Source organism: Thalassophryne amazonica, chromosome 2 (assembly GCF_902500255.1).
Source record: "Thalassophryne amazonica chromosome 2, fThaAma1.1, whole genome shotgun sequence".
NCBI classification, from domain to species: Eukaryota; Metazoa; Chordata; class Actinopteri; order Batrachoidiformes; family Batrachoididae; genus Thalassophryne; species Thalassophryne amazonica.
Genome location: NC_047104.1, coordinates 8,829,022 through 8,847,488, shown reverse-complemented (window position 1 = coordinate 8,847,488; position 18,467 = coordinate 8,829,022). Strand labels below are relative to the sequence as shown.

At 40.5% G+C, this 18,467-nt stretch overlaps 1 protein-coding gene across 1 annotated transcript in view; it reads right to left on the bottom strand.

The window, feature by feature from the left end:
• si:ch211-186j3.6 (neural-cadherin) overlaps positions 1–18,467 on the bottom strand; it is a 1,133,875-nt gene that overhangs the window by 219,910 nt on the left and 895,498 nt on the right. Inside the window, 1 exon segment of the mRNA XM_034183518.1 lies at positions 4,179–4,393. Within this exon segment, the coding sequence (XP_034039409.1) occupies positions 4,179–4,393 (215 nt within the window).

Sequence of the window (18,467 nt, the reverse complement as noted above, 5' to 3'; positions counted from 1 at the left end):
CGGGTACACCTCATCAAAAGCCTATAATTGTATATTATTGCACAGTATATTGCGCAGATTAGAACACAACATTGAATGAGGTGCATGCTATTTATACATCCAGCTGGTGCTATGCAATCACATTATATATTGCACATAGAAGTCAGGTTTAAGCAGTGTTGTGTGCTATGACTGCTTCCACAGTTTTTACATTTATTTGTCTATGTTTTTATTGTCCTGAACAGTTTGCCCGAGGACAGCAGTTCAAACAGTGAGCGTCCAGGATGAGTTGGATCTTGTAGAATGTTGTGGGTTCACTTCCTGTCTGGTTACTGTACAGCTACCACACTGACCAAAATCACTGCAGAAACCTGGTCTGCAAACTGATGTATTTTCTTCATCCGGAGCCCACTTTATGTTTGTGAATATAAAATTGTTTGCCTTTCACAAGTTATTTCTAACAAACAGGCATATCACGTCCATGCATGTTTAATGTTTTGTTCAGCATGTGTGCAGCGGTGACACTCCGCTGCACAGCATCCACTTTACAATTTGTATAAAAACAGTTCTCATCGAAATGCAGAGTGTGTCAGCTTTCAGATCAAATCACGGTGTGTTTGCCAGCGAAAGAATAACTGTCACCTTGTAATCCTCGGTTCGTGGCAAGTTAATACACACAGGGAATTAAAGCTGAAATGGATTTTCGGTCTTATGCACTAACAATCCTTTGACTTCAAGTGAAGTAAAAGAGTGATTTGGGAGGTGAAGTCCAGCATATTACTTCAGGTGAACTTAATTTTTCCACAAATGAGGAAGGAGCACCAATGTTTCCACTTTATCTGACAAACAGTAACCACATAACTCATTATTAGTTAAGCTTTTGGTTTGTATGTCCTTTCTATGTGTCATTACTGCAGGCCAGGAATATGTGCTTGTACTTTATTTCATTGCAATACCCAATTTCAACGTACAATCAAACCTGCACCCACGACAGGAAAACCCAAACTGTTCACGTCCCAGTCCATTAGAGCGATTTTTATCACAGTCTTTGAGGATCAGTAGACTCAAAACAGAACAAAATTTCCTCAGCATCAGCAAAAAGATGTACAACTCCAAATCAGAAAAAAAATTGGGGCAGTACGACAAACCCGCGGTGATTCTTACATTTGCTTTGACTTCCGCTTCATTGCAGACTGTATGAAAGAAAGATATTTCATCAAATTCATTTCTTTTGATAACATACATCCATTCCTGCATTTCAGGCCTGCAACACATTCTAAAAAGTTGAGACAGAGGCAATTTCAGGCTAGCAATGAGAACTAAATCCTATGTAGACCCTGAAGACTACCCCTACATGCAATGCCAGTCTGAAGCAGGTTACTTAGACCATGTAGATTAAGTAACTTGTCCAAGGACTGTGGGTCATCTCCTTGTATCCCCAACTCTCCAATCTCCTGCTGATGCGCTTCACATTTGCAGTCTGTTCTTGGTTTTTGGACGCATTCACCAAATGTAAAAAATAAATAAATAAATACATTATATATATATATATATATATATATATATATATATATATATATATATATATATATATATATATATATATATATATATATATATATATATATATATATATATATATTTGCCATTTCATTCTGTGTGGCAACTGTGTGAATTTTGTGTTTATTCTGACAAATCATAACAGAGGTATGTCGTACGCACTTTAACCTTGATCCTGATCAATGATCTTTGATTGTGAGCAACAAACTTTGATCCAGATGGCTGAAAATTGCATGTGTTTGCAGAACTTTGATCCCAGTCATTGATATTGATCCTTGTCACTGACATCTTCTTGACTGCTTATATTTGACCTTGCCTCAAGTGGAGGAGTTTAAGTAACTCGGGGTCTTGTTCATGAGTGAGGGACGGATGGAGCATGAGATTGATAGACGGATCGATGCAGCATCTGCAGTGATGCGGTCGCTGTATCGGACCGTCGTGGTGAAGAGAGAGCTGAGTAGGGGGGCAAAGCTCTCGATTTACCGATCGATCTACGTTCCGATCCTCACCTATGGTCATGAGATTTGGCTCATGACCGAAAGAACAAGATAGCGAGTACAAGCGGCCGAGATGAATTTCCTTCTCAGGGTGGCTGGGCGCTCCCTTAGAGATAGGGTGAGGAGCTCGGTCACTCGGGAGGAGCTCGGAGTCGAGCCGATGCTCCTCCACGTCGAAAGGAGTCAGTTGAGGTGGCTCGAGCATCTTTTCCGGATGCCCCCTGGACGCCTCGCTGGAGAGGTGTTCCGGGCACGTCCCATTGGGAGGAGGCCCCAGGGAAGACCCAGGACACGCTGGAGGGACTACATCTCTCGGCTGGCTTGGGAACGCCTTGGGGTTCCCCCGGACGAGCTGGGGGAGGTGTGTGTGGATCAGGAGGTCTGGGCGGCTTTGCTTGAGCTGCTGCCCCCGCGACCCGACTCCGGATAAAGCGGAAGAAAATGGATGGATGGATGGATGGATGGATGGATTTCTGACCTTTGGTCCTTATCACTGACCTTCAAACCTGATGTAATCAATGAGTATTGACTTTTAATCTTTATTCAGGATGAAACATCTCCATTAATTGTCCAAGTCGAGCTCTGCCCCTTCATTCAGACTCAAACCAAAATGCCCCTCCCCTGCATCAATTTTCATTGAAATTTGTTAGTTTTTCAACAAGCAGGTGCTGATGATCCTGTGCATTTCATGGTGGAAATAATTTAAGTCTTTCCATAGCTGATAGTGTGATTGGGTTTGATGCCCTTGTGCTGCTGGTGTTGTAGTTTCTTAATATATAGATAACTGAAGAATATATGGTATTTTTGGGGGAATAAAAAAAAAACAAAACTGTCTGCTGTCTGGTTCCGGTCCTTGATTTTTCTGTTTGTTATACTTTAGCCATGTGTTGACTTCCGTTATAGTTTCAGTCCTTGCCTTTGCTTTTCTTGCAGATCACCTTTTAGTTCTTACCTTTGTCTTCCTGGATGATTCTTTCTTTGTTTCTGGTGTGTATTTTTATTTGACCTTTGGTCTTGCTTATCCGTGTTTTAGATGTGTTATTTTGATCACCATTGTGTTTTGTCACTGTCACAGATTTTCCTTCCCTCTGCTCCTGTCTGTCACGCACCATCTGTCACTGAACCTCTTGTCTCCTGTCTTCCCTTGTCTTAGTCTTGTCCGACCACACTCCCTTCCTGATCGTTCTCTGCCCCTGTCCCTCATCATGTTGTGATTCACCACTATGTATTTAAGCCTTGTGTGTTTGTTGTTCACTGCCAGTTTGTTGTGCTTTATGCCTTGTGCCACAGTCCTCATTCCAGCCCGTTTCATAGACATTGTTTAGTCTTTGTTCTTGTGTCGACCCGTGTATGACCCTGTTTTGCTTTTTGACTTTGCCTTAGCCTCAGCCTCTGACCTCTGTTTCTGAACTTTACTTGTTATTGGACCTCGCCTTTGTCTAACAATTGTCTGTCACCTCTGCATCACTGACTGTCATCCTGTGTACCATACGCTGTCTGATCTCAAGATAAAGCCTTTTTTGATTACTCCCATTCCTCTGCCTGTGAGTCTGCATTTGTGTCTACCACCTGTTTGTGTCATGCCACCACGATTCCTGACACAAACAAATAAGAACCAAAAAAGAGGCATCAGAGGGAGGATGCTAACTCTGCCAGCTCAGAACAAACATGACTTCCTTTTATGACTTGTGATTTCATCATGACATCACTTTTACCAATCAAACAAAAATATTTTGCTGATCAATATAAACTGTAGATCCTATCTCAAGCTCTATTGGTTGTGGAAATATGGCAGAAAAAAGTTTTTCATAAGTTTTTGTTGACCTTGACCTTTGTCTGACCCTCTCCAAAAGTTAATCATCTGGAGAGGTTTGGTGAAAAATACAATATCTTTCTTTGCCAGCATGTAGGGTAATCCAACACACAATATTATCCAGTGTGTGTGTGTTTTAAGACTTTTGTCCCATTTGCATTTTTCATCTTGTAAACTCCTTTAAATTTTGAAGAACATAATTATTCCAAAGAAACAATCTTTGAGCTGTAACCTGTGACCAGGATTTTTGTACCATTTAGAAAAAAGGTTGAACAGACAGAAACACAGATTATCCACATCCTTCAGTTTGTATGCAATCAGTCTCCTACCTATGGCCATGAAGTCCTCGTGGTCCCAGGTCTGCAGTTGGGCCAGTGGGCCGCTGTACAGGAGCAGTCCATCTACCATGTCTGTGATGAACTCAAGCGACACGTGGCTCTCGAAACAAGGCATAATAGGAGGAAACCAGGCATAGCCATTGCCCTGGAAACTGTGCTTGTTCTGCTGGCATTCTGGCCCCTCGAACTGAGCTGGGCATTGGCACCTTGGGGATACAAAGTAAGAAGTCATATGAATTAGTAAAATTAACAGATCAGTAAAGATGCAGAATATAAAACCTAGAGACCAACTGATGTAGCAGTTGGCTAATAAGATTGACCAATATGAACCTTTATTGACATTTTCCAGAGAAACAATGCAGGAAAACACTTTAGCTGTTGGAAATCATGTCATTACAAATTGGATCCAGCAGAGGATGCTACAACAGTATTGTTTACAATGCTGCTGAGCATATCTGGGACCCCCATCACACTTAGGTTAACTCAGGTCTACAAAAAATAGATGGAAAAGTGACCAGCTACCATTCATTTTCAGTCAGAGTGGCTGTTTTACAGCAAAAAAAGATCAATAGCTACTATGTCACCAGATAGTCACTATGCTATCGCTGTCGCTAGTCTGTTTCATGCAAATGTTGAGTGAAGTGACTCAACCCCCAAAACAAGAGAAGACAGCATGACATACATTTGTTGGCTGCTTGAAGAAAAGAATTCAAGACTGCGGAACACACTCCCAGGTAGCTGGATTTCTGTGTAAATGTAATGGGTTTTTTTTCCATTTATTCCTCTCATTTTTTGGAAAAGGTAGAAAGAACTAAAAACTTTTTTGTATATATATATATATATATATATATATATATATATATATTAGCAGATATATCTGGATCATAATTTTTTTTAAATTCTAGCATTGCAATCAGCCTCAGGAAAAAAAAACTCCATACTGGTTGGGGTTTAATAAAAAGCAATACGGTTGCTTATTAACATTCTGTAATTTGGAAGCAATTGTGATATGAATCAGAATCCCTTTGTGAACCCCTTCTATGACTTCTCAGCCCTCAAAGTCTAGTCATGTTCTTCCCCTTCAGCATCTCTGTTCCACTGATGCAGATGGTCTCATTAGTGGTGATACCACAGGGAGAATACCAAACTATTCGCTCTGTTTCTCCTCATGTCAAGCTGCTGATTTACTCGATTGCTTTTCCTGAAATCTGCACCAATCAGTGATCGTCTGCTGATTCCTCCTCCTGTCTCTGAACTCACTCTTCTTATCTTTTATTCTCATCTCACTTTCTCTTATCCTTCCATGCTGTTACAATGTTTCGTCACACTATGTTGCCACACTGTATGCTCGTCATCAGTCTTACATTCTGCACATTGTATCAGCAGGTTATCAGTGTATCAGCACAGTGAGGTTTCTTTTAAAATGGATTTGACAGAAAATGTTGAAAATCACAAGAAGGCTAAATAATGTTTTCAAGTGATAGTAACTTTGTTTCTCAACACTGACAGTTTTCCATGTTTCCCTGCTTCATCCAAACCCAATTAGCTCAGTGAGGTGAGCTCAGTCACCTAACAGGTGTACAGGAGTGTGACATTGCTGTGCAGAACACTCAACAAAATAAATCAGCCAAATGCATCCTAGCTCTGCGAGTATCCATTGAAAACGTGTATAATTTCACCCTATGTAGAAAATATCAAACTTGTAGGGAGGTTCACTTTTCTCTGCAGAGACATTTATGTCTCTGAATTCCAAGCCCTTGAGATCGAGAGACTGGGGGGGGGGGGGGGGGGGGGGGGGGGGGGGGGCTTACAGACTCCTGAGCTCCCTGGTCAGAGAGAGGTGTTTGTTAATGCCAATACCGTTCGAAGAGAACAAAGTTACAAGTGTTCAGGGACCTGGTGCTAACTGTCTTAGTGCATTGCTGTGAGAATTGAATGCCAACCAGTGACCTAAGGGGGTGACTGGATGTCTTTGTTATGATGTGACTTTAGACTCTACACCACTGTCACTGTGAGGAAACAGCTATGACATTTTGGTCATGGGGTGTCCTTCTCTGGGTTGGATTTAGCACAAAGGTGCCTTCAGATTGAGTACCCCAGCAAGTAGAAAAATCCAAGGACCCATATTTCCCTGGCTCCATCAGAGAGATGGCTACTTTTGAAAGGTGGGGAGGAACTAGTTATCTGCTGGGGTAGTTGACATCCAAGATCCAAAGTGACCCTGTAGTGTGGAGGATACAGAGACATGTAGACCTGAGGGTAGCCACAACAAGTCTGTGGTGAGAGATCACAAACTGGGCATTTCTACAGACCTTACATCCCTACAAGAGTCTCCGGCATCTTCCGAAGAGAATGTGATCAGTCTCATGAGTAGCAGGGCCAGGAATTCAAACACCATGTTCAGTTGTGCCACTCTAGATGCCAAAACCAGGATCCGTTAACTAAAAGTAGGTACATCCACCCAACGAGATCTGAGTACTTCCAAGTCTGCAGACTTCAGAGAGTGCTGCAGCTTTCATAGCTCTCTCAACAGCAGTTATTCATCCTGGGAGAAAGGATGTTCCAGGAGCCAACCTGCATGTGCTGCCTCACATTTGAGCAATATTTGAACCAGATCTACATTGATTGTGATGTATGCAGCACCGCCGATCTTAAAACAAATTTCCCTAAAGGGGCAGCAGCGTATATTTTTATCACACTGCATCCCCATAATTTTTGCAATTTTTTGCTAATTTGTTCAGCGTAGCAGCAGATTCCATTAGTGGTTCTCACACCTTAGGGTTGAAATGCTCCCTGTCCCCTGACCTGATAGAGCTGATAAGGTTCATCATGAGGCTGTAAGTGAGACTGCCCTCTAAACTGAGCTACATAGCTTTCTGTCAACCTGCCTCTGTTATCTCTTCAGCATTAATAAATCAGTGGAGAACTTCATAATATTCTTCCCTCGTCTGTCTGGGTCTGACTATCAAAAGGAGTGGTGCTTCTCACAATGGTTGCCACCATGTTTGCTCACTAGTTACTCACTGGTTTACATTCCCATGAGGTACGTGATGGAACTTTATCCTCATCACCATTTATGTAGCAACTCGCAGGGTGCTTCTTTTTGATCATGGAGGAGTTTTGTGGGTTATATAATTCCACAAGTGGGATAAATAGTCCCAGTCATGGGTTACATAACCCCAGATGTGGGTTAAATAGTCTCAGGTGTGGGTTAAGTAGTTCCACCTGTGAGTTAAATAATCCCACCTGTCAGTTAAATAACATTGTCCCATCTGTGGATTATATAATCCCACCTGCAGGTTAAATACTCCCAGTTGTGGGTTATATAAACCCAGATGTGGGTTAAATAGTCTCAGGTATGGGTTAAATAGTTCCACCTGTGAGTTAAATAATCCCACCTGTGGGTTAAATAATCGTAGATGTGGGTGATATAATCCCACATGTGGGTTAAATAGTTCCAGTCATGGGTTATGTAACCTCAGATCTGTGTTAAATAGTCCCACCTGTGGGTTAAATAGTTCCACCTGTAGGTTAAATAGTCCCAGTTGTGGGTTATATAAACCCAGATGTGGGCTATATATTCCCAGATGTGGATTAAATGGTCCCAGTTGTGGGTTATGTAATTCAACCTGTGGGTTATATAATCCCTCCTGTAGGTTAAATAGTCCCACATGTCTTTTATATAATCTCATCTGTGGGTTAAATTGTCATGGGCTGCCTTTGTCTGCCTCCCTGTCCTGACTGTTTTTAACCTTGTCTGTAGTTTGTGAGTTTTTCCCCCAGATGGCGCACTCTGAGCTGAGTAACACCTGCTGCTCATCACCGCCACACACCTGCTGTACATGAGCGGCTGATCAGCAGCGGGCTACATAAACCCAGGCTTTCAGCTCATCCTTTGTCAAATTCTCCATGATCGCTATATGATCACTGATCCATGTCCATGAGATTCACTGACCTTGACCTCGTATTTCCTGCCACTTCAATGTAGCTATATTCACTCCTGGCTCCACAGCTACCTGCATGACAATGTCACTTTGGAACTCTCCGGCTCTCAGCTCAGAGCGCGTAGCTCTGCCCCGCTCCAGTTAAGTTCCTTCATGTTTCTGTGGGATTCCGTTCTCACACATCCTTGCCTGTGACTGTACATGACAAAGAACTGTATCCAATATTTATTTCCAAGAACTGTTTTCTAAGAACTGTATGAACTCTGATGTTGAACTACTAAGAACTTTCCAAGTCCTTTCTAATGTCAAGTCCTGCTTACATTGGAACTGCGTCACAGACGCGCAGCACTTGACCTCTGAAGATAATTCATGAACTGTGAATGATTCCTGAACAGCAACCCTTATTTCATAAATGGAGAACATTATTCCCATAACTGTGAACATTCTGTTTTAGCCTTCAGTGAACTGTTACTTGTTAAAGGCTTCCAGTGTTACTAGTGCAATCACTCACCATCTCTTCCCTTTGTTCTCCTAGTTCCTGTTCTCAGCTCTGTGCATCCCACCTGGTTGCGGCTCCAGAATCCATTTGCTCAGTTCACTTTTAAGACTGGTTCGGGAATTTGCAGCTCCCTATTTTCCACTGCTACGAGTGGGCTGACTCTCCACTCTGCAGGCACCCCCAGCACAGCATTATTATTTTCCTTATTGTAAATAAATATCTTTTCGTTCACAACCAGCTCTGTTTCCTTGCTCCCAGCGTTTGGGTCCATAGCGTGTACTGGTCCAGTCACGCCTGGACCTCTAACCATAACATTAAATAGTCCCATCTATGGGTTATATAGTCCCACTCATGCATTATATAACCCCAGATATAGGTTAAAAAAATCCCAGGTGTGGATTAAATACTGTAGTCCCACCTGTGATGGTAAATACAAATTCTACCAGGAGCTTGACAGAGTTACAATAAGGTGTCTAGAAAGGAAATAAGCTGCTCACCCTTTGTGATTTCATTGCCGGAATTGGATTGATCACAACCTTGGGAAGGTGTAACTAATAGAAATGGTACAGCAAAAGGTCAAAAAATGATTCCCTAATCCTCAGGATCACCATCAATCATGATCTACTGATCACAAACACCTTATACAGGCATAAAATGGCAACCAGTCTACTGGGATGCACCCAATATTCTATCTTTGGTATGTCATTGGATCATAACCGAGACAGTGGATCAACACCATGTTCTGGGGCTGAGTGCTGGAAGGACTACAGGCTATTATAAAGCTGAAACCTCAAGGATTGAAAACCGTGAAGACCATCAATGTCTGGAAATACCTCACTACCTGCTGATGACCTCAAAGAAAAGTTCACCGAGCAACATTATAGTCATTCTACAATTGAGAAGTATTTGGCAAAATCAGTCAATCAATCAATCAATGTTTATTTATAGAGCCCTTTACAACACTCAAATTGCCCAAAGTGCTTTACAGTAAAATAAAAACAATATAGAATAAACAATTAAAACAATTACAAGACAAGAAAACACAATAGAAGCTAAAGTGTCAGCGTGCAACTCAGTGTTAAAAGCCAGCCTGAATAAATATGTTTTGAGCCTAGACTTAAAAAGACCAACATCAGTTATAGAATGCATATCAGAGGGCAGTTTATTCCAGAGTCTGGGCCAAGTAACAGAGAAGGCCCGATCCTCCCAGTGCTTGCACTTGGTTCTGGGGACTTCCAGTAGCAACTGATTGGTGGACCTCAAGGCTCGGTCTGAGTTGCAAACATTCAGAAGTTCGGATAGATAAGAAGGGGCAAGGCCGTTTAGTAAAATTTCAAAATCAAATCTAAAAGAAACAGGAAGCCAGTGCAAAGAATAAAGGACTGGTGTGATGTGCCGATGTCGCGGTGTATTTGTTAAAAAACGGGCCGCCACATTTTGCAGCAGTTGAAGGCGACTGAGACAGCACTGGGAAACTCCAAAATAAAGTGCTTAAAATAGTCTATTCTCGAGATTCTAAAAGCATGAATAGTTTTCTCAAGGTCTATGTGATTTAAAAAAGGCTTCACTTTGGTTAAAAGACACAGTTGATAAAAACTTGATCTAAACACACTGTCGATCTGTTTATCAAATCTTAAAATGCCATCAAATATTACTCCAAGGTTTCTCACAGCAGATTTAAAGTGAGACGAGAAATACAGTCACCATTCAATCTTCTTCCCTCAGTCAGTCAGATGATGAGGATTAGGGATGGGAAAATGAGGATGAGGGATGATAAATTGAGAATTGGTTCAAAAATTTTCAGTCCATCAGATTTTTATTTATTTATTTATTTTTGACAGATCTGTGCCAACAGCTCATGTCAAACACTGTGTACAGCAACAAGGAAAACTGCTGGACTGATGCTGAAAACCAGCATAGGTCGACATTTCCCCCCCTGCAGAATATTGATCAGGAATCAATAAGGGAATCGACCAAGAATCTGACTGATAAGCCACAATCCTGCATGTACTTTACAAAAGAAAAAGGGGTGACAACTGCCTCTTTGTGTTCAGTGGGTCGATTCGTCATCATGTCTGTTTTAAGTTGCCAGAAAAAAAGACAACCTACTGCAACTTTTTCATTTGCAATGTTTCCAAGAAGGAGCGAAACATGTATGCCCCGGAATTCCATTTTGGGCAATATCATCATAATGCTGTGGGTGAAAAACAATTGGAGGCATAGTTTTTGGCACAAGAGCCAACCACTCTGATCCTCTTAAGGCGGCTTTGTCTTTCTGAAGCAGGAATCCCACCCACAACCTCCTCTCTTCTTTAAGCTTATTATTAATCCTAGCACTTTATCCACATGCTTTTCCTTCAGGTTTTGGAGAATAATCTGTTTGTTTTAACGTGCAGGGGCAGCGTCATATCTTTAAATCCTGCATTGTGTGCTCCTTTTATCTCCATGTATTATTTCTTCTCTCTCTCCTCTCCTCCGGTCGTTCTTCTTCCATAATCTTCTCTCAGCTTCCGCGGCACTTCTTGTCTCATCACCTCCTGTTATTGCCTTTCCACGTTTTTACATTCTCCAGCTCCTGAAGGATCACAGGTGGCATGTTACAGTGCGACAGTCGGCCTGTACTTCCCTCTGATGACGACTTTACCTTTGGCGTGTTTTTCCTATCGAGGAGATACTTAAAAGAAATTCTTTTCACTGTTCCATTCTCACATCCAAATTACCTTTCTCAACCCGCGATCCTGCACACAGAAGCTGCAGTTCATCATTCTCAGACTGAATTTGCATTCACACAGATATTTCATTCATTTAACTGCAGTTGGAGTCTGTTGCACGGTGCAGGACTCCATCAACACCAGCAGTCACAACGGGAAAATCATCCATTCATCATGTGCAAATGAAATGCCCGTGAATCACCTTGTATTTAGCACTGAAAATAATGTGAGATTAAAACACCTTTGGCCATCTTTAAATAATTTACACCTAAGCCACAAAGTCACGTCTGACTGCAACCAAGGGTTTGGGCCACGTGAGGCCGAAGCCTCACTGCCTTCACTGTCACACGCTTAAGTTCCAGTTTACAGATCTGTGGAGGATGAAAATTAAATCTATGCCCACAGACTCAACGTGGGCAAGAGGAGGCAGTTTGCCATTAAAACCACCCAAGGCCCATGTTTCACCTGGCTGTGGAAGATCGATGGTTACTTTTGGAGTTAAAGTCTGTCACTGCTGTTTTCTGTGAATCCAGCACATTAAAATGAATGCATGTGTCTACATCGGTCATGATATTCACCTCCACTCTGGAACCTTCTCTATTTTTACTACACTTTGAACAAATTTAATCACAGCCATAAAAGGTGTCAATTAAAGATCTTTATCTTTGGGAGGTGATGGTCTAGTGGTTAAGGTGTTGGGCTTGAGTCCAGAAGATCATGGGTTCAAATCCCTGCCTGACTGGAAAATCACTAAGGGCCCTTGGGCAAGGTCCTTAATCCCCTATTGCTCCCGGTGTGTATGTGCGCCTTGTATGGCAGCACCCTGACATCGGGGTGAATGTGAGGCATAATTGTAAAGCGCTTTGAGCGTCTGATGCAGATGGAAAAGCGCTATATAAATGCAGTCCATTTACCATTCATGGATTGCTCTCCTTCTAAAACCACTGCAGGGTGAGCTGACATGCAAACCAGCCTCAGAATTGATGATTCATTTCATCATGTCATTGCAATCCAGCTCGGAGATAGAGCAAGACAGTGATAAAAGCGTGGGCCCGTAGACTGGTGCTTCATTTAATTGGTTGCAGAGAGCCCTTCACTTTCACCATTAAACCCATTCACCCTGAGGATCCACAAGATGTCACGCTCAATTGACAAAGTTAAACAGGGACATCATGCCTTCACCACTGAAGCTCCAAAACATTTACTTCATCAAAGGAGCTGAAAGGATCTGTCAGAAATGCTATCTCTTCACCTTTGACCTTGTTTGCACAGTGGCTGAGGATAATGAAGGTGTTTTTTCAGACTTTGCGTGATTCTCTGTACAACAGCTGACAAGCTGATATTTCATCTAGCAGGATGTTGCAAAGGTTTATTTCTATTAATAGATCGACTGTAAGTCAGATACTGCTAAGAAAAGCCACTAAATGTTCTTTTGCATTTACAGTGCAGACTCTGCAACAAGGAAAAAAGGACAATTTTATGAAACTGGGAAATGTTTCAATTATCTGACCATCAATCCAACATCTGTAACATTATTAGCACGGCTTTGATTACCTCTGTTCACCGGCAACAATACACCAGTGCAGCAAAACAGCTGCACATCATGATGCTACCACCACCCTGTTTGACAGTTGGTACAGTGTTCTTAACTCACCTTTACTCCTTCAAACATATCTCTTGTCAGTGTGGCCAAATTGCTCAATCATTGTCCCGTCTGACCATGAAACCTTTCTCCAGAAGGCATTTCGATTCTCCATGTGGGCAGCTGCAAATTATAGTCCAGCTTGAAGGTACTGATTTTGGAACAGGGCTTCTTTCTTGGTCAGCACAAACCTCGCTTCACTGTGGACAGTGACGCTGGTTTTCCAGTAGTCAATCAATCAATCAATCAATTTTTTTATATAGCGCCAAATCACAACAAACAGTTGCCCCAAGGCGCTTTATATTGTAAGGCAAGGCCATACAATAATTATGTAAAACCCCAACGGTCAAAACGACCCCCTGTGAGCAAGCACTTGGCTACAGTGGGAAGGAAAAACTCCCTTTTAACAGGAAGAAACCTCCAGCAGAACCAGGCTCAGGGAGGGGCAGTCTTCTGCTGGGACTGGTTGGGGCTGAGGGAGAGAACCAGGAAAAAGACATGCTGTGGAGGGGAGCAGAGATCAATCACTAATGATTAAATGCAGAGTGGTGCATACAGAGCAAAAAGAGAAAGAAACAGTGCATCATGGGAACCCCCCAGCAGTCTACGTCTATAGCAGCATAACTAAGGGATGGTTCAGGGTCACCTGATCCAGCCCTAACTATAAGCTTTAGCAAAAGGAAAGTTTTAAGCCTAATCTTAAAAGTAGAGAGGGTGTCTGTCTCCCTGATCTGAATTGGGAGCTGGTTCCACAGGAGAGGAGCCTGAAAGCTGAAGGCTCTGCCTCCCATTCTACTCTTAAAAACCCTAGGAACTACAAGTAAGCCTGCAGTCTGAGAGCGAAGCGCTCTATTGGGGTGATATGGTACTATGAGGTCCCTAAGATAAGATGGGACCTGATTATTCAAAACCTTATAAGTAAGAAGAAGAATTTTAAATTCTATTCTAGAATTAACAGGAAGCCAATGAAGAGAGGCCAATATGGGTGAGATATGCTCTCTCCTTCTAGTCCCCGTTTGCAGTAGTTTGCAGTTCATTACAGACCTGAGCCTTTGAGTTTCCTGGGTTGTTCCTGAACATCCTCACCAATTTTCTCTCATCTGAGGGTAACAGCTTTGGTCTTCTTCCAGACCTTGGCAAGTGGTGACACATCTGACTAACATGTACTTCTGTGCAGTTGTTTGAACTGATGATCTGCAGTTGTTTAGAAATAACTCCAAGAGATCTTCTCAACTTGTGTAAATCTACAATTCTCCTTCTTCTCCTCATTTTTCTCCTTCTTCACTGAATTCCTTGGACTTTCCGATGGTTCTGAGTATTGGTCAGTCCAGTGAGTGCTGTTCTTACAGACCTTGGCAAGTGGTGACACATCTGACTAACATGTACTTTTGTACAGTTGTTTGAACTGATGATCAGCAGTTGTTTAGAAATAACCCCAAGAGACCTTCTCAACTTGTGTAAATCTACAATTCTCCTTCTTCTCCTTCTTTACTGAGTTCCTTGGACTTTCCCATGGTTCTGAGTATTGGTCAGTCCAGTGAGCGCTGTCAAACATCCTTTTTATGTTGACAAAGAGAAACTACCAGTTGTAGTCAATCATGATGACTAACAAGGAGGCCTTGACCTTGTCACATTGTAGAAGCTTCAGCACAACATATTAAAAGATTTAAGGGAAATGTATGTATATATTTGAGCCTGAATGTATCATTTTGAGTCTGTGCAGACTAGAGAAGATCCAAAACAAATTCAAACTTGTGCAACCAATTCGAGTTTTTTAAGTCATTAATGATGTACAATCATTCCACCGTGGCAAAAGAACAGTTCAAATGCATCATTAAAAGCCTCAAATTACCATGAAATTCATGCTTTTATACACAAAATGTGATTAGTTCCCCTCGTTGGCAAAGTTTTTTTTACTAGATTTGTTTTATTTGCAAAAAGTCACCAGTGCCATTGCAGGTGATGGTTTGCTTTAACATTTATCGTGTCCAGTGTTGACACAGTTACTTTGAAATGTAATCCTGATTACTACTGATTACTCCTTGAAAAAGTAACTTAGTTACTTTACTGATTACTCAGTTATAAAGTAACTAAGTTAGATTACAAGTTACTTTCAGCAGCTGCTGACAACAACCCCCCTGCAACATCAACGTGAAAATGATAACCTGTTTTGCCAGCACCCACTTTATTGGAAGTGCATTTTTAACAGTAACGTAAAGTAAACAACGTATATCCTGATGTTTTATGTTGAACTTAATTACTATTTCCTGAAAAAAAAAGTTTTTTAAAACATGACATAGTCAGTCTTTCTTGACTTCAATGACCATAAATACTTATTTTATAAAAAATAAAATAAAGACAGCCTTTCTTGACCTCATATTTAACTACTGACAGCACTGTAAACCTAAAACTTAGAATTATAATATACATTGTTTATAAATGTAACAATTAGTATTTGTTGTTATTGTGTCATGCGGGTCTTCAGCTGTTTTTAGTGAGGACGCTAACAGAGAGGCACAGAGTTTTAAAGAAAAAAACAGCATAAAAATGTATTTGTAAAGCTGAGAGCAGGTGTACTGCCGTCGCTGCGCTTTGAGAGACAACAACTTTTCAACTCAGAGCTGCTCTGCCCACGGGCCAGTTTTAATGCTGCGATGGACCCACTCCATTTCTGCCATCGACCAATCAGGCACCCCTGATCTATACTGTATAAAAATACAAAAAAAAAAAAAAAAGAGTAATGCACAGTGACGTGGAGAAATAACTTTAATCTGATTACTGTTTTGGAAATACAGTATTAAAACGTTAGATTACTTGTTACAAAAAAAGCGATCAGATTAGAGTAATACATTACTAAATAACGTGTTACTGGCATCCCTGGTTGTGTCATTAAAATATTTGGAAGCAAGAATCTTTATCAGCCTTCATTCTGAATTGATTATTTGTGAAAATGTGTGAATATGTCAAACTGTTGCTCAGCGTCCATAACAGCTAATGGAAAAACTGCAATTCAAATGTATGGATTTAAAAAATCAATCAATCAATCAATCAACTTTTTTCTTATATAGCGCCAAATCACAACAAACAGTTGCCCCAAGGCGCTCCATATTGCAAGGCAAGGCCATACAATACAATACAAAAAACAAAACAACAACAAAAAAAAAGAAAAAAGAAAAAACCTTAATCTCATCATGCAGCTTTTAAGCACACGTAAGAACTGTGTGTACAATCAGAGAACATAATGAAGTGTTAATGTTACCACTAAAGCATGAATGGAACAGACAAGTGTGCAGTTTGGTGCTGCTGAAGGCAACAGAGAGACTTTCAGTGCCAGAACCAGGAATCCTTCTGGCACTAATGAGAAGAATTTTTTTCAACTAAAGAAACGATCAAAACAGTTTCCAGTCATTTTTAAGTTCTATAACTGCAAGACCATAAAGACATAACGTTAACAAATGTGAGAAGAGTTATTCTTAACCTTGAAAATGTGTTTCCATTTATTTATATATTCATTGTCACTATAGTTGAACATCGCTGATGTTTATAGTATATATATTAAAATTACATAAAGAAATCGCTGAACGTGAAGCTTTAAAATGGGAATAAAATACCAATAGAAAGAGCTGAAAATGAAGCAAAAGCTGAAATGGTGATGAGCAGGAGAAAGCAGGTTCTCGTTTTTGTGTTTGTGGTCATGGTGTGTCACTGGCTCATTTTCAGCTCTCACTTCACTTTCTGACAACTGCACCGAGAAATCTATCGTCAGATATCTCTGTTCATTTCTGTCTCCAACAAACTGCGTTCACGTCCAAGTACTCTGCATCAATGATTTGCAAAATGAAAGGAAGTTTGGATAAAGGAAGGCGTAAAGGAAGTAATGGAACTATTTACATCATTTTTTTTTTTAGAAACTCAGAACATGAATATTCTTAAGTGTGTGAATGAATATTTACAGAACAGCCTCAGAATTGAGATTCAATGTTTTTGATCACAATAGTAAAGGAACTATTTACAGAACAAGTTTTTTTGTAAATTCAGAATATGAATATTCTTAAGTGTATGAATTAATATTTACAGAATAGCCTCAGACTTGAGATTCAATGTTTTTGATCACAATAGTAAAGGACCTATTTACAGAACAAGTTTTTTTATAAACTCAGAACATGAATATTCTTAAGTGTATGAATGAGTAACAGCCTCAGAATTGACATAGTAGGAAATTATGAACTAAGCATGCATGAACAAGAGCTGTCATACTCAAAACAACGTTTTTATTATAATTTTTTAAATTTTATGATCAAACTGATTTTCGATTATTTATTTTTACAACCTAACATTCTTGGCATTTTTTTCCACACAAAGTTAAACAATGTTGATTAAGGTGTATCTCTCTCTCTGTGTGTGTGTGTGTGTGTGTGTGTGTGTGTGTGTGTGTGTGTGTGTGTGACTGAGTGAGCGGGAGAGAGAGAGGTTGTTCTAAGACTGTTTTTTAATGATCTCTGTGAACTTGGTGATTCATGCAAACATCCAGTGATGGCAAACAGGGAAATAATATTTCAGCCTTGTTCACTGTATTCTTCTCAAAAGCATTGCATTCAGTACAAGCAAAGTTTTCCAACTGACTTTATATCACCAGCCAAACTAAGAGCAAACAAACGGTTAAAAAAAAACAAAAAAACGACCAGAGTGGAGGCAGTGACTGACACAACATGAGCTGTTTTCAGCTCTGTCATGTCAAATGCACTGCGTACGAAACAAAATCACCAAGTAACTTTAAATACCATATAAACCAAAGTAGAGGTGAATTGAATAAAAGCATAGGAGTACTGAGAGAGCAACACGAGGTAGAATAAAGCCAAGCACACAGAGAGAGAGAGATCCTGTCTGTGTGTGTGCCAGAGGCTGCAGAGACATGTCTGTGTAGGGACTGGCCAATCACAGAGCATGAAGACAGTCAGTTAATCAATCAGGATTTTCCATCAGCACAAGCACATATTGATGAGTTTTACTCGTATCATGCTTGTGCTCATCAAAAATGCTTTATCCGTACCAGATACTCGTCTAAACCTATATATCAAAAAATTCACACATAAATAGAACTCAATTTTCATATCAATTGTCATTAAAGTTGAAATTATTTACACATTTCATTTATTTCTGAAAGAATATCAGGTTTTCATATTTTTAATGGTGCGTTAAATGTACCTAAAACTTTTCAACCGTACTGTAGGTTCAACAACAATCTATAGTTAAAAAAAAAACAAAAAACAGCTCTCCAACCAAATGTGTTAATCTCTAAACAGGTTAAAACATGCAGGTGGGAAGGCGTTTGTAAGTAGGTACACACTTCAAATCAAATCAAATCAAAATCAAAATAACTTTATTTATCCGTTAGGAACTTCATTTGCAGACAAAGCACCAGCACGATCAGAAACACACATTTCATACATGATAAAATTTCATAAAAATCAACACTTCATCAAC